Raw genomic sequence first — 26774 nt, 5'->3', positions numbered from 1 at the left:
TGAAAGGAACCCATGAGGTAAATGTATCTTATTGAAAAGCTTGTGTTTTTTGGATTGAAGTTAATTTGATCCTTCTCTGGCCAAAAGGAAAAAAAAAAGCATCAGCTGTGTCCTCAGTGGCTTACGTTCATCTCACTTTCCTCATCTTCATCTGCAGAGAAGGCAGAAAAGCTGATTGGCTCACAGTGAAGAGTGCGTAAATTGACGAGGCACGCCATCTGTGTGCTGCTGAATTCTGGAACGGTAACCAAAAGGACTTCCTGGCCATCCGGACCTGGCGGGATGAGAATACGAGCAGCAACAGTTAATTATTTATTACACATTAGTCTGTGTGAATAGTACATTTGTAGCTTAAAACAGATCATATGATAACATCCACAAAGTTTCTTCTGTTTACATGCAAATGGCATGCACTAACCTTTGATGAGCTTGGAGTCAAAAGTAGGGGCATTGCCACTGAAGTAAACATGGGGACACTCTTCCAGGATGAAAGGGTCTTTTTGGTAAAATGGGTAACAACCTGAGCAATTCAGAGAAAATCTTGTCAATAAACCAATAGTGTGTTTAGATTTACCAGAGGCTCTGCGTGTTATTCTGTATCAACTAACCTAATGTGTCAGGTGCCGTCGGGGCCAGATGTCGGAGTCGAAGCGTTTCCTCTAATATTTCCAAGTGGCTGTCCCTGCTGCTGTACCTCTGAATGTCACAGACGTTCTGCCCTGATGTACCGAGGAACCTTCAAGGAAACAAGCAAATACATGTAAACCTAAACATATTTGCACCTAGAAGTGAATATTAAAGTGGATATGAGGCATAAATGGAGCCCTGCTCTGAAAAACTGACATAGGCTAAGTGCGTCTGTGAAGTTGGATTTAAGAAATAGTGCTAAACACGTTGAAAATTTAAACTGTAAGCACTTATTTTTCAAATCCAGCTACACAAACAGAGTTATATCCATGTTAGTTTTTGAGAGCAGGGCTCTATGGTGTAAATTAGCCTGTATACTTGTAGTGTTTCATGCCCACTGTAACAACATGTGTGACGCTGCTTACCTCACTCCGTCTATGCTGGCGTGGTATGGATTGGATGCCAGCTGTAGTGTGGGGTAAACGGACGACAAGGGGAACATGCATCGGTGGAGAGGCTGCTGTGGGAGGGTGTAGTTGGTGGGGTCGTACTGGCCAGGCATTACATCCACAGGAACCGAGGCCTTAATCAGCAGGAGACAGTAATGTGTAGCAAAAGAAAAAAAACAAAACAGTAGAGTTGTTTAGACGGTAATAATCTGTGCTTTTCCTCTTTTCCTCCAGTCCAGTTTATCCACCATCACCCTTCTGCACATGCCCAAACCACCTCAGCCTGTCTCTCTAACTTAGTGTCCAAACCGCTCAACCTGAGCTGTAACTCTGATAAATTCATTTCTAGTCCTGTCCATCCTGCCCACTCTCCATGAAACTCTGAGCATCTTCAACTCTGCCTCCTCCAGGCTCAACATCCTGTCTTTTTGTCAGCACCACCCTCTCCATACAATACATCATATATTACAGCATGTCCAGCTCGTCTACCTGCTCTTCTTCACCTCTCTTGTGTAGTCTTTGTGAGGCTGCCACGATTTATTATAATCAATGACGTCAACAATTAAAATTTAGCGACATGTAATTTTATTGTCGACGTGTCTAATACCACGTAAATCTGTTTTTTTAAATGCAATACACTACAGGGGGCCATGGGGGCAGTATCCCCTATTTCGTCTGCCAAGACTGAACTCAATACTAAAGAAGAAGAAAGTAGTGCTAACTGCAAAGCAGGACAGAAGAAAATGGAAACGGGGATTTAAAAAAAAAAAAAATGTGAAAGAATTTCACAGAAAACAAATAAAGTAAATGCAGACTGTGCAAAGCAGAGCTTTCCTTCCAATTTGCTGTGGGACGAGATAACAGGGTGATATTCACTGGTGGGCAGATGAGATACTGGAGCCCAGAACAGGTGGTTTGCCCACAGGAAACGGAGATAAGAGTTATTGAAATAATCATGGACTAATCGACTAAAAAAAAAAATGGCAGATTAGTTGACTACCAAATTATCTTTAGATGTAGCCCTAACTCCTTGCTTTGGATGGTTGACCCCAGGTACTTAAACTCATCCACCTTCTCTACCTCTGCTTCTTACACCTTCGCCTTCAAACCCGTCTCCCAGTCATTCACACACACATGTATTCTGTTTCGATTCAACTGACTTTCCTCCACCTCCCCAGCTCCTCCACCACCTGCTCCTTACTCTTACTACAGATCGCAGTGTTGCCTAACTATATCATACTCCATGGAGATTCGATTCGTGCCCGAACTCATATGTCAGCCTGTCACCACTGCAAAAAACTAAGGGCTCAAAGGCAATCCCTGGTTTAATCCCATCCCCATCTATCATTCCTTCCACACTTTCTCATACAGTATCACAGGTCCTCCCTTGGCTCTCTTGGATGTTATGAATCATAACATAAACATTTATCATTAAAGTAAACTGTGTCAAAATCTTCAGACTTACCACCAGCTGAAGCAACAACTCATCTAGCAAACGAATGGCATCCACACTGCCAGCTTGAGTCTTCTTAGTAAGATACTTGGCCTGGGGAAAAAAAAAAAAAAAAACAGAGAAAGGGTAAAATATTTATTTTTATGTTTTAAGTAAACCAGTTCACATGAGTGACTTGGGAGGAACGTGACTATATGACAAGGTTCAAACCATTTTTCCCACCTTTGTTGATGCATCCTTGTCTTGAGTGTTTTGACTCAGGAGGTTTCCCGCCAGCAGAACCCTGGAAATTGTTGCTGCACCACTCTGCTCCCCGAGGTCACCGAGCTGACCAGTTACCATGTCGACAAGCAACTGTAGGCCCAGCATGCTGTCAGCATGAGTACTGCCAAGACCCAGACCTGATGCCAGGAGCACAAACCTGTATGAAGGCAGGCAAAGCAATTAATGTTGTTTATCACTACAGGCAGGGATTTACACCAATTAGATGTGTTTTCATACCTGTCAGAGTCAAGTGCAGGCCTTGCTTTCTGCAAAGGAAGATCCGCTGTGCAAAAGTCCTCAACTGTGAACTCCCCATCGTTCCTCTCAGCACCATATACTGCAATGACGCTGCCTAAGAAAGACAACAAGAAACACCTACATCAGACTCATACGTCCACAGCTCATGTGATGCTGACATCCTGAAAAACTACCAACCTGTGACACACTTGTCTTTGTCAATTTTCCCCTCTAGTTTAATCCTCTGCAGTTCATCCTCCAGAATCAACTCATCTGATTCATGAATGTATTTTGCTCGTGCAGGCTGGGGCAGGAGGTTGTGCTGGAGAGCAAGGAAAAAGAAAGTTGTTAAAGTACAATTCAGTAGCTGCTTTCAATGTGTGGGGTGAATTTAGCACTACTTCCAACCTCCTCACTGATTTCTTTCAGAATAGATGGCTGCAAGGCCATACGCTTGAACAGAGTCCCTACAATGCAACACTGCTCCGCTGTTTCTAGATCACACAGCTTCTTGATAACCACATCTGATCCTGACAGATACAGAACAGGAAAAAAAACAGATTAAGAAATAGAAATCAAATGTTTCAGTGTCCCTGATGTAGGTAGGTAAGATTGCTCTGAGCTTACCCCACTTCTGCTGAGCTCTCTCTGACAGCAGAGGCCTCATCTGCATGAGTCGTGCTACGTAAATGTGAGCATACTGGCGGCTGAAGCTCCGCTCCCCAACTCTGTAGCGTTCAGAGCACTGACTATAAGCCAGAGACGTCCTCTCAAACACCGGGCCCTGGTCCTCCGAGGCAGGACGGCAGAGCAGAGAGGAGCCCTCCTTCTGTACACTTAGGTCTGAGAACATGACTGTCCTGAATAAAAGCACAGGAGACATAGAAATGGGTCTATTTTAGATTTCAAAGGCTATCAATTTAAAGCACAGTCAACATGCTTACAAGTGCAAGTAAAGTTGTCTGGGTTTTTCCTAAACACCCCGACTTTTCATGTGAATACCCTGAAAATTAATATAATATGACAGATATAACGACCTTACCGAAGAAAATAGACGTTTGCACTTCAGTTGCTACTCCTCTGAGATCAAGTGTGTTGATATTTTCAGATATCGACGATTATTTTCAGTAGCTTGCGAGCAACAGGAATAATTCCCGCGAAATCACCCGCTCACCGGTGACAGTCTCTATGTACGAGGGCAAACTATCGCGAGAAGTAAGAAAACATTAAAAAAAAGTCAAAAATCTAAAGCACCCGTAGTAAGGAACAAAACATATATACAACACATTTTAAGCAGCCTTGTTATTTTTATACACTTACATTTTACATATTTTTTTAAATAACTGCATCGTTTTTGTTTTATTGTTGTTTTTTCTCGTACCGTCGCACATAAACTACGTCGCCGATGTCGCAACGAATTGAGGTCACAATAGCGTAGCGCGTACCTTCGCCATTTTCACAGCTCTTTGTGCGCTACCGTTTGCAAAGAGTTTCTGTGTTTTTAACAAGCCATTTGCTACTTCAGATTTTAAATCCATTGCGAGAATGCAAGGAAACAGAGGCCCCCAGCAGAACCGCGGCCCAAACCGCCCGGGAGAGCAGCTGAAAAGAGAAGGAACAAACAGCAACGGGCAGCAGCCAGAGCCCAACGAGCAGACCAACCCCAACGAGGCCTTAACCCTGGACCTGCAGAGCTTCAGAAAGCCCGGGGAAAAGACCTTTACCCAGCGGAGCAGGCTGTTTGTAGGTAATTTACCAACGGGTGTTACCGAGGAGGACCTGGAGAAGCTGTTCACCAAGTATGGAAAAGCCAGCGAGATATTTATTAACAAGGAAAGAGGCTTCGGCTTCATTAGGCTCGAAACGAGAATCATAGCAGAGATTGCCAGAGCCGAGCTAGATGATACCCCCTTCAGAGGCAGGCCCATACGGGTGAGGTTTGCGACACACGGAGCTGCTTTAACTGTGAAGAATCTGCCAGAGTTTGCGTCCAACGAGCTCCTGGAGGAGGCCTTCGCAGTCTTTGGCCAGATAGAAAGAGCTGTGGTCATAGTGGATGACCGAGGGAGACCTACGGGGAAGGGCATAGTGGAGTTCACCTCAAAGCCAGCTGCAAGAAAGGCTTTGGATAAGTGCTCTGATGGTGCTTATCTTCTGACAGCTTTCCCCCGGCCTGTTACAGTGGAGCCTATGGAACAGTTTGATGAAGAGGAGGGACTGCCAGAAAAGTTGGTCAACAAAAACCAGCAGTATCACAAAGAGCGTGAGCAGCCGCCACGATTCGCTCAGCCCGGCTCCTTCGAGTATGAGTATGCCATGCGATGGAAGGCCCTGATGGAGATGGAGAAGCAGCAGTATGAGATGGTGGACCGCAACATGAAAGAGGCGCAGGAGAAGCTGGAGGCTGAGATGGAGGCAGCCAGACACGAGCATCAGGTGATGCTGATGAGGCAGGACCTCCTGAGGCGGCAGGAAGAGCTGCGAAGGATGGAGGAGCTCCACAATCAGGAAGTGCAGAAGAGGAAACAAGCCGAGCTCCGACAGGAGGAGGAACGCCGCAGGAGAGAGGAGGAGATGAGGCTGCGCAATGAGGAGATTATGAAGAGGCAGCAGGAGGGCTTCAGGGGCAACTTCTCTGAGAACAGGGAGCAAGACATGAGGATGCATATGGGTGGTCATGGGATGCCCATGAACAGAAACTCTCTGGGGGGCAGCTCTGGTCCAGCTGGTACTCCTGGCTTGGCTGCAGAGAATTCACCAATGTTGCCAGGGCCAGGAAACAACAGCATGCCTGGAGGTGGTCAGGGTGGCTTCCCCAGAGGCCTCCCCGGCCCTGGAGATTATGGACCTTCCAATAAACAACGCAGATTTTGAATTGCAAGCTTAATTCCCCCCCCCCCCCCCCCCTTCCTTTTCATACTCACTGTACTTTTAAGTTCGGCTAGTGTTAACTTTTGAACTTGGAAAACTGCATGTCATTTTTTTTGTACCTGCCTATTTGTACTTTTGATTATTTTTAGTTCTGAAATGTAAAAACTCCAAAATGAGCCATGTGTTTTACTTTACTTCTCACATTAATGTATTTTCATAGGGGTAGAAAGGGCTTTTGTCCTGGTTATGATAACTTTTCTGGAATAAATTCCTGATTCCCTAAATAAAGGCTTTGGTTTATTCAGAGTAGAATCACCTCAGCAAGCTCAGGACTGCACACAATAGTGACTTTTGTCTGCACAGTAGTGTGAGTAGTATTGTCACTAACAAAGTAAAGAGTGGCATTTCTGGCACTCAATATTGATTATTGGTCATCTGTGCCTGATTTATTAATTACCAAAAAGTGAATGCAAATGTCAGCAATTTATAGCAAGTACGTCTTATCACAGCTTTGAAGCTCCATAAACCTGAGTCTTACTGATAGGTTGCAGTTAAATATTAAGCGAGAAACATGGGCTTTTGCACGGTCGTTTTTCTGCTTTATTTTGATAACTAGGGGGAAAAAATGCCTCACACATATTGAGAACTTCTTGCATGTTTTGCTGAATACCCAAATCTGGCTTCCCACTGATAGTGGAAATGGTAATGTCACAGTCATTGACAGATTTCAGTTGGTGTTTTTTAATTGTTTATAGTGGTACCGTAATTCACATCAAGTAGCCTCAAGACGTTTTATATAGCAAGGTAAAGACCCTTCAGTATAAGAGAAAACCCTGATGAGGTGATGATCCCCTATGAGGAAGCATGTTGGGGGAGCACAGAGAGACAAATCTTCAGAGAGAGAGAAGATAGAAGTCATAGACTTGTAGTAGCAGCCTATAAATACCTGGAGAGTGAGGGGGGGGGAAAGGTGAGTAGAGAAGAAATGCTCAGTGCATCCTGGGAGGTCCCCAAGCATCCTGACAGCAGCTCAACTAAGAGATGTTCATCTTGGTAGAGTCAGCGCTGCCAGGCTCCTCTCATGGGCACGCATTTCAGATTTGATTGAACCAGATTATAATTAATACTTTGTTAGTGAGGGGAAGCATTTTAAATTCAACTCTAGATTGACCAGAGAGCCAGCGAGGAGAAGCTGATACAGGAGAAATACGATGTCTATTTTTAGCCTCTGTTAGTCTTGTGGGTGCAGCGCGTTTTTGATCAGTTCAAGGCTTTACAGTTACAACAGCCTCCTCGCTGAAAACAGGAATAATAAATGTAAAAAAGTGGTTTATGTTATGTTCATGTTTCAGATAGATAAGAGTTCCAAAAGGCGTTTTCCGCTTCAATAACAGGCGCTTTTCATCACCGCTACAGCTAACGTAGTCAACTGGTTTCCATGATCAGACAGCTGGTTAGGAGACAACCTTAGTGACAACATTCAGTGGTATAAATCTCAAAAGTAAACGCAGCGATTATGTTATTATGTTATGTGTGAGTTAGGTTCACCCGACCTGATTTTTGCAGCGCTATAATACATATAATTTAGACCGATCCCCGTATACAGTGTACAGTTACCTCGACGCAGTGTTGGTGCACTAATGATCCACCTGCAGATTACGCTACTGGCGCTCTTTGTCTCTCTGCTCTCAAACTCGCCATCTAACACAGGTTAGCCTCGCAGATGTGAAGGTAATGTGAAGGCGTATCCTCACCCCCTTGTGCAGGCTGCCGCTCCCTGAGCCTGGTTGTTCTGGAGGTTTCTTTTTGTTAAATGTTTTTTCTTCCCTCTGTCTCCATGTGCTTGCTCATCGGGGGCTGTTTGATTGTTGGGGGTTTCTCTCTTTCATTGTAGGATCTTTACTGTACAATACAAGCAGCTTGAAGCAACTGCTGTTTTGATTTTGCACTATTAGTGAAGACATGATATTTGCTTCAGTGGAAATTAACTTTACACATTAATTACTGACATCGTAGTTTTACTGTGCCTGATAGAGAGAGCATCTGTTACATCAGTATTAGTGAAAAAGCATTTTGACATACAGAAATGCAGACAGGTTTTGTTTCACCACTCTTCCTTTAAATAACAAAATCTGCTTTGAAACATTATGTGTGGCAAAGAGCTGTTATCACACTTAATAATTAACACTTCTTTCCCTATGAGCACAGTGTTTTATTAATTGACAAGTAACTCCCTGCATGGTGATTTCACCATTTTGTAATCTACACAGGTTGTTTGTGACTCATCCACTGCCAAGCCCAGTGATTCAAGCTTTTTCCCCCCTCCTCCTATCAGTAGCAAGAAAAGGTAAACACAAAAATCAGCAAACTCCTGTTTGTTTTTTCTGTAAATAACTAATACCTTTTAAAAGCAATTTCTCCCTTTCATTTTCCTGGTTGTCTCCGGCTTCCCTTCAGTGGCTCCCCAGTATAAAATCACTGAACTAGCCGAGAAGAAAGCAGAGGACTGATGACTGCTCAATGACAAATAAAGCACAGTCCAAACACTCATGCCCACGCAGTGTGAAACGGCACAGAGGACAACAACCCTTTGAGAAGAATCACAGCAAAGCTACATGTGAACAGAGCTGTAAATGGTACTGATTCATATGGGGAGGGTGGAGGGCAGGCCAGTATCAGTTAGAAAATACAACAGAAAGTGTTTCTGATTTTGACATATTTTTCATTTGGTTTGTGTCATACTTAATAAAACATTCTTATTATCAGGATGATACAAACATGCAGAAGTAACAAGTTCTTTGTGCAGCCATGTATTTTTTTTATTTAAGTCTAAATGGAAACAAATGCGATTTTGTTTCATAAAGAAACTTCATCTGTTTTCTTCTTCTTCTTCCAGCTGCTTCATTTAAGGGTCACTGCAGTGGATTGTCTGCCTCCATCTCTCTCTTCTCCGTAATCTTCTTTCTTTTTCCACGTCAGCTCCATATTCAACATCCTTTGTCCAAAATATCCACTATCCCTCCTCTGCGCATGTCCAAACAATCTCTCTAAAGTCGTCTCCAAACTGCTGAACCTGAGCTGTCACTCTGATATATTCATTTCTAACCTTGTCCACATCAGTCTTAATAGGTGACCATCTCAGCTCGACAGCTCAGCCTCACATCTTTTTGTCAGAGCCAAGTCTCCAGTCTCCAAACCTTACATCATAGCAGGCCTCACAACCGTCTTGTAAACTTTCTTCGTTTGAAAAAATCAGACTTGTCAGTAAGGGCTGTATTGATGGAGTGAAATTGCTTTAAGTTCCACAACACTTTGTAGCTTCAGCTACAGGAGTTAAAAAAGCTGAGGTCATATAATCACACTTCACTGCGTATTTAAAAAAAAAACGCTTCTTTTCTTTTTTTTGCACAAAGATAACAAAGTGAAGCCCAGTCAAATTCCTTGTTAGTTTGCACAAACTTATGATCCTGATGTCATTACAGTCTGTTGGTGTTACAACTATGTGTCTTCTAGCATCAAATCTTAATACTTCATATGTATGTAACATGAGGTTTTTCCAAAGATATAAAGAACAAAATAAGCACAGTAGACCATAATTTATAGAAACACTTTGACGAACCCTTGTATATTGAATACTGACCTCTGGTGGTCCCCAGAAAAGTAATATTAATATAACACATTTATGTAATCAATAAAATAAATAAATACACAAATAAATTTTACCAAATATATTTAAAAGGCACTGAAACACAATCCTTCAGCGACTCCAGAATCTTTTCATTTTTTAATATCCTCCTGAGAACCAGCCTATTCATTTATTCTCTGTCTTCTGTAATGGACATTTGTTTTTGGTCTATATCTTTCGACTTATTTGAACTACCCTACTAAGTCCTGATGTACTAAATAGAGGACATCCCAGGCTTTCCATCGATAATTCATGTGTTTGGGCGGCCTCTTTCAACTCCAACGAGAAAGAAAATCACAAAGAAAGTTCAATGGGAAGATTCTTTTTTCCTCGGTCCTCAGGAGGATATCTAAACAAGAATTTCAGAAATTTCAGGGAAAAATAGAAGATCTAATCTTTCAGTTTATCCAGAAAAATGAAAATATAACATTTGCATATGTATGGTTTTCATTGGCTATGAGCTGAAAAGTGAACGGGTAAAGCTGTGGAGTAAAAAGAGAAATATTTAGTTATGAGAGTAGTGAAGCAGATCTGTAAAGTTGAACAAAATGAAACAAACGTAAATTACAAGTACTATATATATATATATATATATATATATATATATATATATATATATATATATATATATATATATATATATATATATATATATATATATATATATATATATATGCACACACTGCATTGGTGCACGGTTGTGGGAATAAAGAAAAAAAATACAAGTAAAATTTGTATAGGTGAGGTACAGTTTAAGTAAAAATACCACTAAATTTGGAGGAAAAATCAACTACATGTAAAATATCAGTGTCTGAATAACATCTTAAATAATACAGCTAATATAAATATATATTTCTACTGTTATTGGGAAAAACACTGATATTATTTGCAGATACTTAAACAACTTGAATCTCCCTCATGTAGAAACAGATTTATCTGCTAATACAGTTGTTTTTTTAATCTGATACTGAGGGTTTTCTAAGGAAACTACCTTTCACCTTTATCTGAGTCCAACAAGTCAAGATGATTGGCTCTCCCCAGATCAGTTCAGCTTAACATGAGGTCCATAAATAATGATAAGGAGCCCATCATAAAAAGGGGACAATGTACGCTATCTGGATGCAAAATCTGTTTTCTAAAATGGTTTAGATAGGCATTATTTGAAGACTGCACCCTGAATGCTACAGCTCTTTCTCTTTTCTTTTTATGCCATAAAAATCTAAGACTATTAAACTCACAACTGTCTGTGCTGTTGCTAATTAGTACATGTCGATGTGATAATATTATTAATCTTCAAAAACTTAAACATATATATAATATATAATATACTGTTACTGTCAGTGTGTTAACTTCAGTAGGTACATTCTTTTTATTTCCAATAACCCTTTTAGAGAAATTTGTACGTTTGTTGTGTAACATTTAGTATTTTGCCATCATTAGAAATAATTACATAATTGCACATGAGTCTGTTACAGTATTTAAATGATCTACTATATATAACAGACCCATGCATAAAATTGATTCAGCTGTTTATTGCATACTGGTGTCCCACACTGAAAGATGTGCTTTGTGTTCTTAAGTTAAACAAAATCATACTCATCAAAATGCATCACATTAGGTCACATGACAGATAGTTTTTAATGCCTAATTCAATTTGATGCGATCAGTTACAACATTATCAAAAACAGAAGTTAAATGAAACATTTCTCCTGCTGTTTTGAAACAACAACATAAAGGCAAACATATAATGCGATACTTATACCTATATGTATGAAGTACTTATATTTTATACTTCTGTTTTCTTTAATATAAGTTATTTTTTTGGATTGTCAGAGAAATGTTGATTTAGTGCAGAGAGTCCTCAGTCTTTTCTAGCATGAAGCAAAAAGGTTCACACCTGTCCCGTCAGTTTCCCCTGCTTATCTTCCCCCACCTGCAGTGGCTGGATTGCCCACCAGTGGGGGTCATCCCACTAATTTATTGGTCCTTTGCTGTCACCTTCTATGCGACAATCGGGTGTCCTGGTGTTTTATTTTGTTTTAAATGCAGGTTACTGACAACATCACATTTATGTTCATGTCTTTCGTGCATGAAAAGTATCGAAACCGAATTGAAAAAAAAAAGGAAAAAAAAAACATGCACAACAACCAGTCCTGCAAAGGAACTGCTTTCAAATCCTGATTTATTGATCATAATTTTTAATTTAATAATTTTAATAATTTTAACTTTAAAATGTTCTTCATTTTTATTTCCAAAATTAGTAAATGTTTTCAATTTCTCAAGGTCTGCACAGTTGTTTCTCATATAAGCAAGGGAATGCACAGCAAAAACACAAGCTAATGAAAGAAACAGGTTTAAATAAACACACAAAAACAAAATAAAAAATATAAATGATTTGAAAAAACAAACAAACCACAGAATCACTTTGATTGGCACCAAACATAAATGATATGAAGTAAAGTGCTGTTTCCAGCACTTTACATTTTATGGTTGGGCAGAGTCCTTTAAGAAATAGCGCTCATAAAGAATAAATGCCAGGGTGCACCGCATCTACCAACGTCACAAAAACATGATATAACAGAATGAGAATAAAATAATTTAGTGATAAACGTTTGGACGGTGTAGCATCAGAAATAGATTTGTTCTGCTGAATGAAACCTGCTCCCGTTATGACTCTGGAATTGCACAGGAACTGCTGCAATCGCTCTGAAAATCGGCGCAAAGTAGATAGATAGAGATGCTGATAAATCCTAAACTTTATGAATAGTTACAAAATTCTGTTATGCTGCCACTTATCACGAAAGAACAATAAACATCCTCATATCTTTGCCATTTCTTCCCATCTTCTGCACCATGTCTGTTTATCACAAATTTAAATGCTCACGCACCTTCACCCTGAAAGCTCAGACGATAGCATCTGGACCATCGGATCTCTTCTTTATCTCAGCTGTGACCTTGACATATGATAAGAGCATTAATTACAAAGTTGATCATGTCGGCTTGGCATGCTTACAGACCATCACTGGACTTGAAAGTAATATATTTGTATTCATTTAGTTTTTTTCTAGTCCTACTGACCATTCAAAGCACTAAATGACTTTTTGATTTAAAGAAAAATGATCCATCATATCATATCAGGAACACAGGTATTGTTCTCTCACTGTACCCTATAGATCAGATAGTCACTTTGATGATGGTCTAAAGGTTCAGTAGTAGTGTGCTGTACTTTGGATGTTTCCTACATGCACTGCTCTGAAAACAAGCAACAACAGCCTACACATGCTTCTTGCTGTAAAGGGATTGACACGATTCAAATCACTCAGAATGTTTATCTATCGTCAATAAAACTACAAATTTCCAGGTGGTATCAGTTCAAGTATCAATGTAAGATGAAGCACAAGTGAAGAACTAGGTGTGGCTTAGACGTCTGGGTGGGATTTTGTTTCTCCCAGCTCTGCTGAATCACCCCAGCAACCCTATCAAAATCTATTTTCTGTGTTAATTATCAAACGGAGCAACTGGTAGCTTTCGCCCGTGATTGGCCGGCAGCAACATCACACCAGAACACGTTTCTCCTTACGTAGCCCTAACACTGTAAGATAGACAGACAGACAACAGAGACTACCCACATCACCTCTCACCTTCTTTCCTAATGCATCTTCTAATAGGTCAACAGTGAAACACTCCTTACACTCCTATTTTACTGAAATTTAAGAATCTGACTCTTCTGTTGTTGAATCGTGCTCAGGAATCATGATGCGTCTTGCAGCCCTTGTCATTTTTATAAATATTGTGGTAAGTTTTTTCTTCTTTTTTTATTGGGGAATTTATTGCAGTTGTGCACTGGTTTCTATAATATATTGAAGATGTAATACTGTACATTTTTTCAGTTAACAGCATGATGGGGGGGGGGGGGGTTTGAAATGTATTAATCATTTGATCTGTGATCAGCACTTAAAACTAGAAAGATTAACGTTTAATTAAAATCCTAAATGAATATAACTGTTTAAACAAGCAATCAATATGTATTTTTATAGTACATTCGCAGATAAGAAACCCAAATTAAAAGCAATACAATAAATAAATATAAGTAAGTAGTGATTTTTATGTCCAGAGTTGAGGTTAGAGAAGAAGGTGTGCAAACAGCGTCTCAGGTAAAATCACTGTTGTGGTTTTAGATTTAAACTGTGTTGAACATATGCACATAATGCATTCTATTATATTTAAAACTTTCAAAGGTAATGCCCTTCACACATTTGTGACTTTCCCCCAAATTTCTATTCTCGTGTTAAAGGTGATTAAATTTATATCATGACATTTTATTTGCCTTTGCTTTAAACTGTAAAAAATTAGAGATGACATTTTTAAGCCCCGTAGGTTTGGCAACAGTCACCTTTAATCACATTGCATGTTACAAGAATACATTGTGTTTGGCTATAAAAAATAAAAGTCAATTTATATTCCAACAGAAATCAAACACTAGTTTTAAAAGTTTATTGTACTTAGTATTTACATTTTTTTATCTTGTATTGTAGGCACGCATGTAGTTTGTGGTTATAATTAACCTTGAACGTGTGCAATTTATTAGTACAATCTCCATTTTATTGTTGCAAATTGGCAATAAAGAAGCTGAGCTGGCAGGACACCGTGTAGCGTTTGAGTCATTGTGACAGGGCTGTGAGATGTTACGAGTTATCCTTAGAAAATGTTATAGGCATTATAATAAACACTATCAAACTTATACAAGTTTTTGGAAAACATATCATTGAGCTTATCGCTTCGTGTTAACTGTAATGTTTGTGAGTAGGAAAATAATTTTTATAATCGAACATCTGTGCTGAGAAGTTTTTGATTTCTAAGCAGACTCTACATTAAAAGCGCTGTTGCTGCCTTTATTGTACTTACTCTTGAAAACTCGTCTCGTCCACGCAGAGTCTATCAGAGGCCCAGCATGAGCCGGGATATTGTGTTTTTTATGATGAGTGTGGTCGTAACCCGCTGCTAAATAACACCCTCATTGATCCCATCGTCCCATGTCTGAATTACACTCGTGCCAAACTCGTCACTGGAGACCACTACAAGATACTCAAACAGGTGTGTGTATATCCTTCTTCTTGGTGGAGTGAACTGCTGTAAGAGAAGAAGTTTGAATGAAGTGTGGCAGAGGTAGATTTCTGTCTATTCTCAATAAGTGCGTGTTACAATCCTTTTATAATTACATTTGTTCCTGCTGCAGGTGTGCCCCATGTTTGACCAGGGAGAGAGCAGCACATATGCTTGTTGTACGATCAAACAGCTGGGATCACTGGAAAAGAGCCTGACCCTGTCCAAGGCTGTTCTCGTCCGCTGCCCTTCCTGTGCTTACAACTTTGCTCACCTGCACTGCATCAACACCTGCAGTCCTAACCAGAGCCAAACAGTTAAGGTCACAAGGGTGATGAATGTCACTGAGCAGAATAGGACGAGGGAGGCCGTGTTGGGTTACCAGGCATTCATCGGCAAGACTTTTGCTGATACCTCCTTCCAGTCATGTAAAAATGTCCGGATTCCTGCCACGATTGGAGGCTATGCCATTGCCACCATGTGTGGTCGCTATGGGTCAAAGCTATGCACTCCCCAGCGCTGGTACGATTTCCAAGGGGACTCGAGTAACGGTTTGGCTCCTCTGGACATCGACTTTAAAATAATACAAGAAGGAGACACCACAGGGTTGCCAGAAGGTGTGATTCCCTACAACGGGGTCGCTCTCATGTGTAATGAGACCACACCTACAGGAGGGAACGTTTGCTCCTGCCAGGACTGCCAAGAATCGTGTCCAAGTGTGCTACCTCCTTCACCGGTCGCTGGCCCCTTTACACTGCTGGGCACCAATGGTTACCTTGTAATTTCTATCATCTTGCTCATTCTCCTGATACTTTCCTTTGTCCTATACCTCTCTGTCTCCTGGTGGGTGGCATCTCAAAAAAATAAAAAGAAAGGAATACACAGAGGTAAAGGCAAAGACAAGGACAGTGATAAAGTGACTGAGAAGATCATCCATCCCTCAGAGGTGACATGTGCTGAGACAAACAGCTTGGCTGCTCAGGCTTACCTGAGCTCACAGTTCCGGATTTGGGGAACCATCATGGCCTCTTATCCCCTCACTGTAAGTACTTTGATCCAGTAAAAGTAGGACGTATGTACCCACTAGGCCTTCTTTTAGCTTTAGTGGAAGAATTAAAGTCAAATCATAAGATGCTGTTCATACCAAACCCAGTTATGCTATAGCAACAAATCCTCTGAGTGGACTAAAATGAGGAAGATTACATTTTTATTGTTCAAAGTGACATTTGGAATATAAAGAATACTAATAATTCCCTATTATCTATATTTTATTTACTAATTCAGTATAGATATGTTCCCATTTCAAAGAATTTGCACATTTCTGACTTCTTGCGTTAACCTTACCTTACACAGTGGATTTAAGAGAAAGTATATTGTTAGCCAGACGAAGACACCACGCCTGAAGAATATTTGATCTTTTTTCAAGGTCCTCCTCCTGTCTCTTATTGTCGTGGCTGTTTTATCTGTTGGCCTCAAAGACATCAAACTCACCACCGATCCAGTTGAACTTTGGTCTGCCCCTAACAGCCGGGCTCGCCAAGAGAAAGAATTCCACGACACGTACTTTGATCCCTTCTACAGGACAAATCAAGTAATCTTGACAGCACCAGGCAGAAAAAGCCACATTTATGACTCGTTGCTGTTTGGACCGCAAAACTTTAGTGGGATAATGTCCAAAGAGCTCATCATTGAGCTGCTGGAACTCCAGACACGAATACAGGTACTCAAAGTCAAAGCTGACTGCTGACAGTGTTTGAAAAGGTGCATCATTCCATGTTGACTAACTGAAACCCCCCTCATTCTGTTTTTAGAATATTCAGTTTTGGTCAGATGATCTGAACCGGACAGCAAGTTTGAAGGATGTGTGCTTTGCGCCGCTAAATCCCAACAACCCTTCCTTGACTGACTGTGCAGTCAACAGCTTGCCACAGTACTTCCAGAACAGCCTAGACCACATTAACGCTAAAGTGAACATGACTGAGCTGGGAGTGACCAAAGAGGTGGACTGGAGAGACCACCTCATCTACTGCCTTGGGTAAGCATTCATTAAAAAAAACTGCAACCAACACCGCTCATTTTTATAAACTTCACCTTCCGGCACATAAAACCATCCTTTCTCCCCCTTTTTCCACTTCTCCTCAAGCTCTCCTTTGTCCTTCAAAGACATCACAGATTTAGGTATGAGCTGCATGGCTGACTATGGAGCTCCAGTCTTCCCATTCCTGGCTGTGGGAGGATATGAGGGTAAGAGACTTTTAGAACCACAGTGTTATCCCTGAAATTATTGTACAACACACAAAAAGGTGCTTCTAACTCACTTGAACAATTTACACTTGACTTTTCCCAGATGATGCATTCAGCAGTGCTGAGGCCTTCATCCTGACCTTCTCCCTGAACAACTATGCTCGCAGTGACCCTAAATTCAAAGTGGCTATGCAATGGGAGAAAGAGTTTCTTAAAATTGTCCAAGAATACCAGAAAGACCGGAAAAACAGCTTCACTTTTGCATACATGGCAGAGGTAAAAACTCTATGAGTATGCATTATTCGTATATTTACAAAATTTAAGTTCAAATGAGAAATTTGTGTGGATTTTGGGGCAGTTACCTGTGATTTACGTGAGTCACTGTGGCTCAAGAAGTAGAATTGGCAGGTTTGAGGGTTTGTGGCCAAAGTGTTTGGGGGCAAGATAATTAACTCTGAGTTCCTCCCAATGCTTTGTGCTGAGTAAGAATCGCACATGTGTGTGAATGTGAAATAGAAATGAATCACTTAGAAAAAAGTGATTCGGTGAATGAGGTGTAAAATGCTTTGAGTGATGAAGCAGAGTAGAAAAGCTCCATTAAGGCCTTGGCCGCGTGTCACTTGTCTGAGGTGGTCCAGGGACCTTTGTACGTGTCATTACACCATCTTTGCACTCGTTTCCTGCCTGCTCACAGTCGTGTCCTATCTAATAAAGATCAAAATGCTCAAGAAAGCAAAATGAAGCAATTACCAGGCATACTGACAAAGACTTGCTGTTGCTGTTTTTCTAAGAAACGTTAAGTTGGCCTCTCTGTGACCTTTAACACATCTAATCACTCACTTCTCTGCTCTGTTAATAGAGATCTCTGGAGGACGAGATCAATCGAACAACTGCAGAAGATATCCCCATCTTCATGATCAGCTATGCTGTAATTTTCGTTTACATCGCTGTGGCACTTGGAGAGCACTCTTCATGGAAACGCTTACTGGTACGTCTCCGCAGAATGGGTAGCATCAGGTATTCCCGGGTATTGCAACTTGCAAATCAGCAGTTAATCCCTTTAGTGCCATTAGTCTTTGAACGGGTGTTCATAAACCCTGCCACACTCTGCCTTTTCACTTGTGTGGTTTTAGGTGAAATGTCTTAACACCTACCTTCATGGTCTGCCCAGGATGGAGCCCAAACATTTTTATGTAGCACAGTTATGTCAGTATTTTCATTTTTCCAAATCTAGCATCTGCAAAAGAAATTACTTTCCAGTTAGCCTCAGCTGTATGTTTTGTTTCGTGCTGATTAGCATGCTAAAAATGTTCGGTAACATCGTTGATGCTAACTAGTAACTGCAAAGCATAAGAATACACACTTATGGGTTAGGTTTGCTTACACTTTAACACTTAAGTTTGGATTTAACATAAGTGTTAATGTGCATTCATTTGGTATCAGAATAATGTCATTTTTTGCTAACATTTAAGTGTGGTGCTGGATGCAACTGTTAGCTGCTGTCCATTTGACCTAGATTAGATAATAGTGTGCAGTAACCTTGATAACATGGCAAATAAAGCCATATTTGACTAGAAACAACATGCTTTTTAAACCCTCTGACCAAGAGCTGAAAGCGTTATGATCGGAGCTTTTTTTTTTTTTTTAAGTTGCTAAAACATGAATTTAGTTGTTGCTGTAAAAATGTGAGCATAAAATATGCCCCTGGGTTATACTGGCTTCTGTACAGAGAGAAAAAATGATAGAATGGTATATATCACCTACTGTACGTGATAAGGAGAAGCTGATACAGTATGCCTATGTCAGGATTATTGTTCTTACTACAGCGTAATAAAGAAATGTCAATGGGTTCACTGAGACGTTTGTACATTTGCATCTCTTTGTCCTGTAGGTGGACTCTAAGTTTCTGGTTGGTTTGGGTGGGATCCTGGTGGTCGCCTGCTCTGTCCTGGCCTCAATGGGTTTTTATTCCTGGATTGGCATACCCTCCTCACTGGTCATCCTTCAGGTCGTTCCCTTCCTGGTGCTCGCCGTGGGAGCTGACAACATCTTCATCTTTGTTCTGGAGTACCAGGTATTGTATATCTATGTGTGCCATAAATGTACAATGGTGCCATTTTTTTAACATGGTGGAATTTTTATTAAGTTACTCTTCCTGTCTTCCAGAGAGATGTGCGGAGGCCTCACGAGACGCGAGAGGAGCAGATCGGGCGTGTCCTTGGAAACGTGGCTCCCAGCATGCTCCTGTGCAGTCTTTCTGAGTCTGTCTGCTTCTTCCTAGGTATATAATCTGATATCCTTAGTTGAATCCTTAGTTTTAAAAATGTAATAAAATTTTTTTACACCAAGCTGGACTTGGTGTTTTGTCTGGTGCGTTACCCTCTATCCATGTTTGTTTCAGGGGCCCTGTCCACTATGCCAGCAGTGAAGTCCTTTGCTCTATATGCTGCTCTGGCTGTGCTCATGGACTTTGCCCTCCAGATGACAGCTTTTGTTGCGCTGTTGTCCCTGGATGCCCGGCGCCAAGACAACAACCGCTGTGAACTTCTCTGTTGCATTAAAGTGTCAAAACAGCATCCAAAAAAGCCAAATAAGGGTTTTCTGATGCCATTCATGAAGAAATACTATGCCCCTGTTCTACTGCACCGCTACACCAGGATCATAGTGGTAATGCCTCACCAACAACATAAAATATGTTCAGTCCACAGTTATTCTAAACCGCTGACCTCAGCTGTCTCACTGATGTTAAATCTTGCGAGATGAAATTTAATGAGATGAACACAAACTCATATTGAGATGTGTGTGTTTTTAAACAGATGTTTGATAAATTCACTCTATTCTATGTTCTCCTCAGATAGTAGTTTTCATCTTTATGTTCTGTGGAGCCTTATTCCTCATGATGAATGTGAAAGTGGGTTTGGATCAGGAGCTGGCTATGCCTCAGGTCAGTAAGCACAATTATGTATAAATGGCAATGACACTATTTTCTTCCTGTTAAACCTGTTCACAAAGATATTTCTGTTTTCGATGCAGGACTCATACATGCTGACCTATTTCCAGTACCTGAACAAGTACTTTGAAGTTGGCGTTCCTGTTTATTTTGTAACAAAAAAGGGGTTCAACTTCACCTCTGTGGAGGGCATGAATGCAGTCTGCTCCAGCGTGGGTTGTGATCAGTTCTCGCTGACTCAGAAGATCCAGTACGCCACAAACTACCCTGAACGGTGAGTCAGTGGATTTATTGTTTATAATCTGAACACGGGAAACTTTAAGCTTTAAAAGCAAACTCTGTACCATTGTTGCTCACTTAAACTCTGTATCTACCAGTTGCTTGCAACAGTTCTGATACTCTGCATGTGTCCTTCACATCACAACATATCCTTGACCTTGCTGATATCGTAGTAGCAACCTGTTACACACTTTCCAGTCAGATCAGTTAATGATAAACTCAGCAACATAATTGCCACAGAGCAGATGAAGGGTGTCTCTGAGTGATAGTGCCAGTTAGTGAAAGCAATCACTGAGATATCCCCTATAATTATTCTCGAAATATGCTTGCAATCAGAAACTGTGTTCTGACAGATTTGAAACTTCTGATGCACAAAATAATCTTCCCAGCTTGCCTGTGATTCACCTAAACACTTTACATTTTGTTTCCTCAAGATAAGCAGAATTATGGAGCCGTATTTATCAGCAGCCTTATCAGCTGGCAAACAGCATCTCATAAAACAGGAACAATAAATCTATCATTAAGAACTCCAATAAATTTAACTGAAAGATTTGTATCAGAACGCCTTTAATAATCTTTGTGTTATAAAATAGTTAAATTGAGATGCTAATTGTGCAGGTGCCCCAAGCATAAAAACAAGCCATTCACACAATAAAACAACAAAGTCATTCCCACAGTAAAGTCAGGCCTTTCAGTAGAAGACAATGAATGATTATGAATGAAAAAGGAGCAAAGAATTAAATAGAAAGTGTCATGGTGCATTACAGCAACCCTGCTTGAGTTAGGGCTTGAGCTGTTTGCCTCTGTTTTGGTGGAGCTGTAGCGTCTACCAGTGGGGAACAGGTCAAATAGCAAGTATCCAGTGTGACAGCTGTTTTTAGGGTTTTTTAAGACATTTGAGAGGTATCTTGCTTTTTCAGTCTCTTCCAAGGAGGGAAGAGCGGAGCCAGTGAGCTTTCATGCTGTCTTTATTACCCTGGGGGTAGCTTCTTTTATCTGCTGCAGAGCATCCGGCAGACCACGCTGTAACACAGTACGCTGGCATGCTTTCAGTGAGCGAAAGAAGGCAAACCAGCAGTTTCTCATCTACACAGTACTTCTTCAGCAACCTCGGGAAGTGAAAGTGCTGCTGAGCCTTCTTAAACACAGCTGTAGTTATTTAGAAATATTCAGTACATAATCCCAGATCCAGATAGATGGTTTGAAATTTACTAAGTATGAGACTGATATTATTACATTTGAAGTAGCTACAGGTTGTTAGCTTCCTGAAGCATACTGAGCATAGAGAAAGACAGAGAAAAATGGCCAAATATTCAAGCACAGAACCCCTTAAAACACAAACTGAAGTGGTTTTTTAAACTTCAATTTTGAATAAAATGATCAATTATTGCTTGGAAGTGCTGGATAAAGTTACTTTTAATGCAACAGACTAACAAGGTATTGCTGTTTCTTACCTTTTTCTGAATTTGATGATTATGAGAATAAATAATTATTTATATGATCTCAACTTTAGATCCTATGTGGCTATCCCTGCGAACTCGTGGGTGGATGATTTCATTGACTGGTTGAACCCCCAATCCAAATGTTGTCGTCTGTACACCAACGGTCCCAATGTAGGACATTTCTGTCCTGCAATTGAATGTGAGAATCATTTCTTAAATGAAAAAAGCATTAAAAAAACATACTTGCATGCAGTTTTTGATGTTACTGTCTAAACATGAACAAAGACATGACTTCAATAACCCCTACTCTTCTTATTTGTCTTAACAGCTGGTTTAATCTGTGCTAAAAGGTGTCTGGCACGTCCTGATAATGATACGGTGAGGCCCACTGTGGCACAATTCAACCGCTACCTTCCTGACTTTCTGACTAACAGGCCTGACCTGCAGTGCTCCAAAGGGTTTGTATTGTAAATGCGCGCATACACACTAATAAATCCCAGCATCAAAACGGAAATCTCATGGCTTACTGTCTTTTTTAAACAGCGGTCTAGGAGCGTATGACAAAGCAGTGGTAAGAGATGAAAGTGGGGAAATAATAGGTAGGTCCCCAAAAACACCGCATAGCAGTGGAAGTGATTCTATTCATTCAAAAACAGATTTAAAAAATAGGAAATAAAACCTTTTTTACCCCCCTGTCTCTCCAGCCTCTCGGTTCATGGCTTACCACACACCTCTAACCAACTCCCAGGAGTTCACCGCTGCCCTGAAGATGGCCAGGGAGCTTGCTGACAAGATCACCCAAGGCATGAGGCTCGTGCCAGGCACCTCGCCTGACTTTGAAGTGTTCCCTTACACGTATGTGCTTTCCCCATTTCCCTGCAACTCAGCTCCAACCACTCTGCCAGAAAGTTGTTTTCGTCTTTAAGCGGTTTGTATTTTCTGATCAATGTTTTATGTTTCTCCTCCTTCCAGGATAACCTACGTATTTTATGAGCAGTACCTGACTATTGTGAATGAGGGACTCTTCAACATCTCCTTGTGTCTGCTGCCGACCTTCGTGGTCTGCTGTCTGCTGCTTGGCTTGGATCTGCGCTCCGGCCTGCTCAATCTGCTCACCATTGTCATGATCGTTGTGGATACAGTCGGTGTCATGACTCTGTGGAGCATCGACTATAACGCAGTGGCTCTCATCAATCTGGTCACGGTAAGAGCAAATCAGATCATTGGGACTGAAGGAGGCTCATTTTCTCAAGTGCGGACACAGTTATGGAAAGACATTGTGTTGACCAGTCTGCCTAATAACAGGTGCTGATTAGCTGCATCACTGGGTTTCTTTGGAGACCAACCTATACAATCAACTGAGTGTGGATATTTTTACTAAATTTGCTAGCCTTTTGTATTTTTCCCGTGCTTTGCAGAGATTCATTTTTGATGGTTTAAATGAAAGTGAAAGTCTCACATCTTCTGTGCAATCTGCAGGCGGTGGGCATCTCTGTTGAGTTTGTGTCGCATATGACGAGATCGTTTGCACTCAGCACCAAGCCCACACGTGTGGAAAGAGCAATCGAGGCTACAGCCAAAATGGGCAGCGCAGTAAGTAAAGCAAGAGCTGATGTTGTTAATCACCCATTAAAGAAAAATTTGAACCAAAAAAAGGAAAATAAAGACATGTTTTCAAATGAATTTTCCCTTTTTTTGCACCCTCAAGGTGTTTGCTGGTGTTGCTATGACTAACCTGCCAGGCATCATCGTGCTGGCGTTTGCCAAAGCGCAGCTCATCCAGATTTTCTTCTTCCGGTTGAACCTCGTCATTACACTCCTGGGAATGGCTCACGGACTTATATTCCTCCCAGTGGTGCTCAGTTATTTCGGTACGTACATCATTTTCCTCTGGGTTCTTTATGTGTAGTAGAGAAACTATTAAAACTGAAGGTGAAGACTAAGTGTCTCGCTGTTGCATTGTGTCGTGCTCCTTTCTCTCAGGTCCCGGTGTAAATAAAGCGGTGCTGCTCCAGTTCCAGCAGGAAAAAGAAAAGGACAGGGAAAAGGCGGAGACGAACAGCCACATGAGACAAGTTTATGATAACATCAGCTACGAAGGCAATGAAATAAAACAGGACCCGTACTCAAACACCGTGGATGAAAGTGGTTCAAAAACGGTGGGGAAAACTGACAGGTTGTGAGCACAAAAAACAAAATCAGTTTTGAGGTAAATTATTGTAGCATACAGAGTCACGATGGACACAGAAAATGACATTTTGGCCCCATGTGGAAATTATTAGCCTGCTTGTGTATCTCTGTCCAAAATGGAAGGTAGGACCTACACAGGTGTGCAATATTTTTGAAGCAATGCAACAATGGACTAATGCAATGAGGTTCAGGCTTCCTGAATCAACGTATAGGAAGCGTATTTGATAGAGGCTTAAACGAAGAATCACGAGTTAGTCATTTTGAATTTTTTTGTTCAACACTTCACTGTAGAAGTGACTGATTCAAATGAACACACACTCCACAGCTATTGCAGGAAATGTGCAATCAGTGATAAAATATCAACTACATTCATTATGTGAATGAATAATCCACTGAAAACATTATAGTTTTCCATGATTAGAAATTGAAACTGTTTCGCAGAAATGTGTATTTTTGTTGTGATATGTATTTAATATATTATTTCATCATACACAAATGCTTTTCTTTATCTTGGTGCTGCTGCCACTGTATGACTTCCAGGACTCACAAAGCTGTCTCTTTAAAAACATTTCTAATACATGTTAGGATTTTTTTTTTAAGTTTTGGCCAATTTGGGTCCAGGAATGTGTGTGTTTGTTGTTGTTTTTTTTTCAAATAGTAAAAAAAAAAGAATAAATCAAGGACTCTTTGAACTTTGTGTCATTTCATGAAATGAAAATACACATCTTTCAGTTTTTTCTTGCACTTAGTCTGACTGTGATAGAAAAAAATGATTCTATCCATGAAAATATTATGTTGGCTTTTTATACTCTGCCAAAAAAATAATAAGGACTTTTGCAGGTGGGCGTGCTGCTGCTGATCACGTTCTTGACATCACACGTCTCATTTATCGGCGGTAGTTTATATGAGCACTTAGTGGAAGACATTAAGCTGGAGGGCTGGGGTTGGCTATAAGACATGAATTTTTCCTAAAATTTGATGAATTTGATGTTTCATTCGAAAGAACAACGATATATAAGAGGAGTTTAAGATCAAAAACAGGTCAGAAAAGGAAGACGTATAGTAAGGATTTACATTTTTAAACCCTGCACCTTTGTTTCAATAGTTCATTTTCTTTTTAAAATGGGAATATGTCATTGCAGCTTTAAGCTAAATTACTTTATAGAAAAGAAATGTTATTTTGGAATCCTACCGCAACAAAACAAATGGTCATACAAGTGCATCTTATCCTATAGATCAGGGGTATTAAACTAAAATTTGAGGAGGTCCAGTTGGAGAAAATCTTCTCAAGCAGAGGTCCGGGACATCATAATGTCTAACTTACGTTATGATTGTGATAGAGAAGCAACCTTTTTTTTTTTTTTAATTTATATCTGAACGTATGAACAATAGACTGTCAAATCAATGAAAATACAAGTTAAAACATTTCAACAAAATTTATTGTTAACACTGAAACACACAGTAGGCCTACATTAGAAATAGGGCTGCTGTTTAAAATGAATTAGAGAAAATAAATAAAATGGCTAAATTGTGCATCTTAAAACAAAGTGCTTAATTTCAGAAAAAAAAAGTTTCCCTTTTTCTTTACATTTTACATCTCGACTAAACAGTCTCAATACATTTTCAACAGATAACATCAAAACATTTTAACAATTTTACAGTTTCTCTTTCTTTCCCCCTTATATTCCACGTCCCAACTTTCTGTTGTTCAGTGAGAGAACTGAGCTTTAGTTCGCTCTACTAGGATTTTAAATCTGGGCTGGAATGGTGTCAGGGCCATTCTCATACACATGTGTAGGTGCTCATTGGTGATCCTGGAACGATATTTAGTTTTTATTATGTTCATTGTGGAGAAAGCTGCCTCACAGCTGTATGTGGAGCCAAACATGGTCAAGATGTACAGGGCTACTTTCCTCAGATTTGGGAAAGCTGTCTCAGAGACCAATTGGGGCCAGAAAGTGGCAGGTTCAGTTCTTCCAAACTGCTCTTTCAGGGCCACATCTGCTTGGAGATCAATTAGTTGCATTTGAAGAGGCCCAGCATTTGCCCACTTGAAGTGCTGTGTGACTTCCTTTGAGAACCCTCTGACATCAGTGATGGCAAATGGGTTCTTTATGAACATGGTGAGCTGCTGTCCAAAGCTGAAGCTATCAAAACGTTTGCTGAAGTTTTCAATCAGCTTATCAACAAAGTCAACAAAAGAGGACACATCTCTCTGTCCCTGAGCCTGTTCCTTCACTGTTGGGAAGTGTGCATAGTCTCCTTGCAGGTCTTCTTTGAACACTTCAAGTTTCCTCTGAAAGCAGCGGACAGCTGTCATCAGTTCACAAATTGAATTGTCCTTGCCCTGCAGCTTCAAATTCAGTTCATTCAGGTGTGAAGTGATATCAACCAAAAAGGCCACAATATCCATGTTTTTCCCATCATTTAAAAAGAGAGAAAAGTTTGTTGCTTTTTGACTTTCCAGCTCTTCCAAGAAAGCTGCTACTTCACTTCTGATGGACCAAAATCGCTCCAATGCCCTGCCTTTGCTAAGCCATCTCACATTGTTGTGAAGCAGAAGATCATCAGCGTGTGCATCAACTTCTCTGAGAAATTCCCTGAGCATGCGATGCTGACAAGAAGAAGATGCCCTGAGAAAATTTTATCATTTTCATCATTGTTTTCATCACCTCAGCGTACTCGTCTGACAGGGTGGAGCATAACACTGACTGATGAATAATGCAATGATAAGAGATTAGCTCGGGATTGTCCTCTTTCATTCTTGCTACAGCTCCTTTCTCTCTCCCCATCATAGCAGGGGCTCCATCTGTGGTTATTGAAACCACTTGGTTTGGCTCTATTCCTCGCTTTGTTAACATTTCCTTAATGGCCAGGTAAATATCCTCTCCTCTTGTAGTGCTGTGAAGGGAAGTTACACCTAGCAGGTCTTCACAGAACTCTTTCTTATCATTGTTGAAGAACCTTACATAAACTAACA

The 26774-nt window shown here is 40.5% G+C and overlaps 4 protein-coding genes across 4 annotated transcripts; 2 read left to right on the top strand and 2 right to left on the bottom strand.

Annotated features, from left to right (window-relative positions):
* Positions 1-113: 113 nt before the first annotated feature.
* On the bottom strand, positions 114-4180 carry pold2 (polymerase (DNA directed), delta 2, regulatory subunit). The gene is made up of 11 exons (XM_085368024.1): positions 4073-4180; positions 3658-3890; positions 3439-3560; positions 3229-3352; positions 3031-3145; positions 2752-2950; positions 2542-2622; positions 1053-1210; positions 609-736; positions 419-520; positions 114-274 (listed from the first exon to the last, which is right to left on the bottom strand). Exons 2-11 carry the CDS (start codon positions 3881-3883, stop codon positions 114-116), a joined length of 1416 nt encoding a protein of 471 aa, XP_085224150.1. The 5' UTR covers positions 3884-3890; positions 4073-4180.
* Positions 4181-4463: 283 nt separating this feature from the next.
* nono (non-POU domain containing, octamer-binding) lies at positions 4464-6118 on the top strand. The gene has a single exon (XM_085368022.1). The coding sequence runs from the start codon at positions 4576-4578 to the stop codon at positions 5902-5904; it is 1329 nt and encodes a 442-aa protein (XP_085224148.1). The 5' UTR covers positions 4464-4575; the 3' UTR covers positions 5905-6118.
* Positions 6119-13202: 7084 nt separating this feature from the next.
* On the top strand, positions 13203-24453 carry npc1l1 (NPC1-like 1). The gene is made up of 21 exons (XM_085367159.1): positions 13203-13381; positions 14519-14680; positions 14823-15731; positions 16116-16409; positions 16501-16724; positions 16833-16933; positions 17037-17209; positions 17793-17921; positions 18825-19007; positions 19100-19214; positions 19335-19600; positions 19788-19877; positions 19967-20157; positions 21676-21803; positions 21933-22062; positions 22148-22203; positions 22309-22459; positions 22577-22808; positions 23084-23197; positions 23313-23475; positions 23588-24453. Exons 1-21 carry the CDS (start codon positions 13340-13342, stop codon positions 23785-23787), a joined length of 4053 nt encoding a protein of 1350 aa, XP_085223285.1. The 5' UTR covers positions 13203-13339; the 3' UTR covers positions 23788-24453.
* A 1049-nt stretch (positions 24454-25502) lies between these two features.
* Positions 25503-26207, bottom strand: LOC146620974 (general transcription factor II-I repeat domain-containing protein 2A-like). The gene has a single exon (XM_085367727.1). The coding sequence runs from the start codon at positions 26205-26207 to the stop codon at positions 25503-25505; it is 705 nt and encodes a 234-aa protein (XP_085223853.1).
* Positions 26208-26774: the final 567 nt, after the last annotated feature.

Source organism: Diplotaxodon limnothrissa, linkage group LG12, assembly GCF_057381915.1.
Source record: "Diplotaxodon limnothrissa isolate DT_005_m linkage group LG12, D_limnothrissa_male_GT1.1, whole genome shotgun sequence".
Taxonomy (NCBI): Eukaryota; Metazoa; Chordata; class Actinopteri; order Cichliformes; family Cichlidae; genus Diplotaxodon; species Diplotaxodon limnothrissa.
The sequence above is the reverse complement of the archived record's forward strand: the minus strand, read 5'-3'. Positions and strand labels throughout refer to the sequence as shown.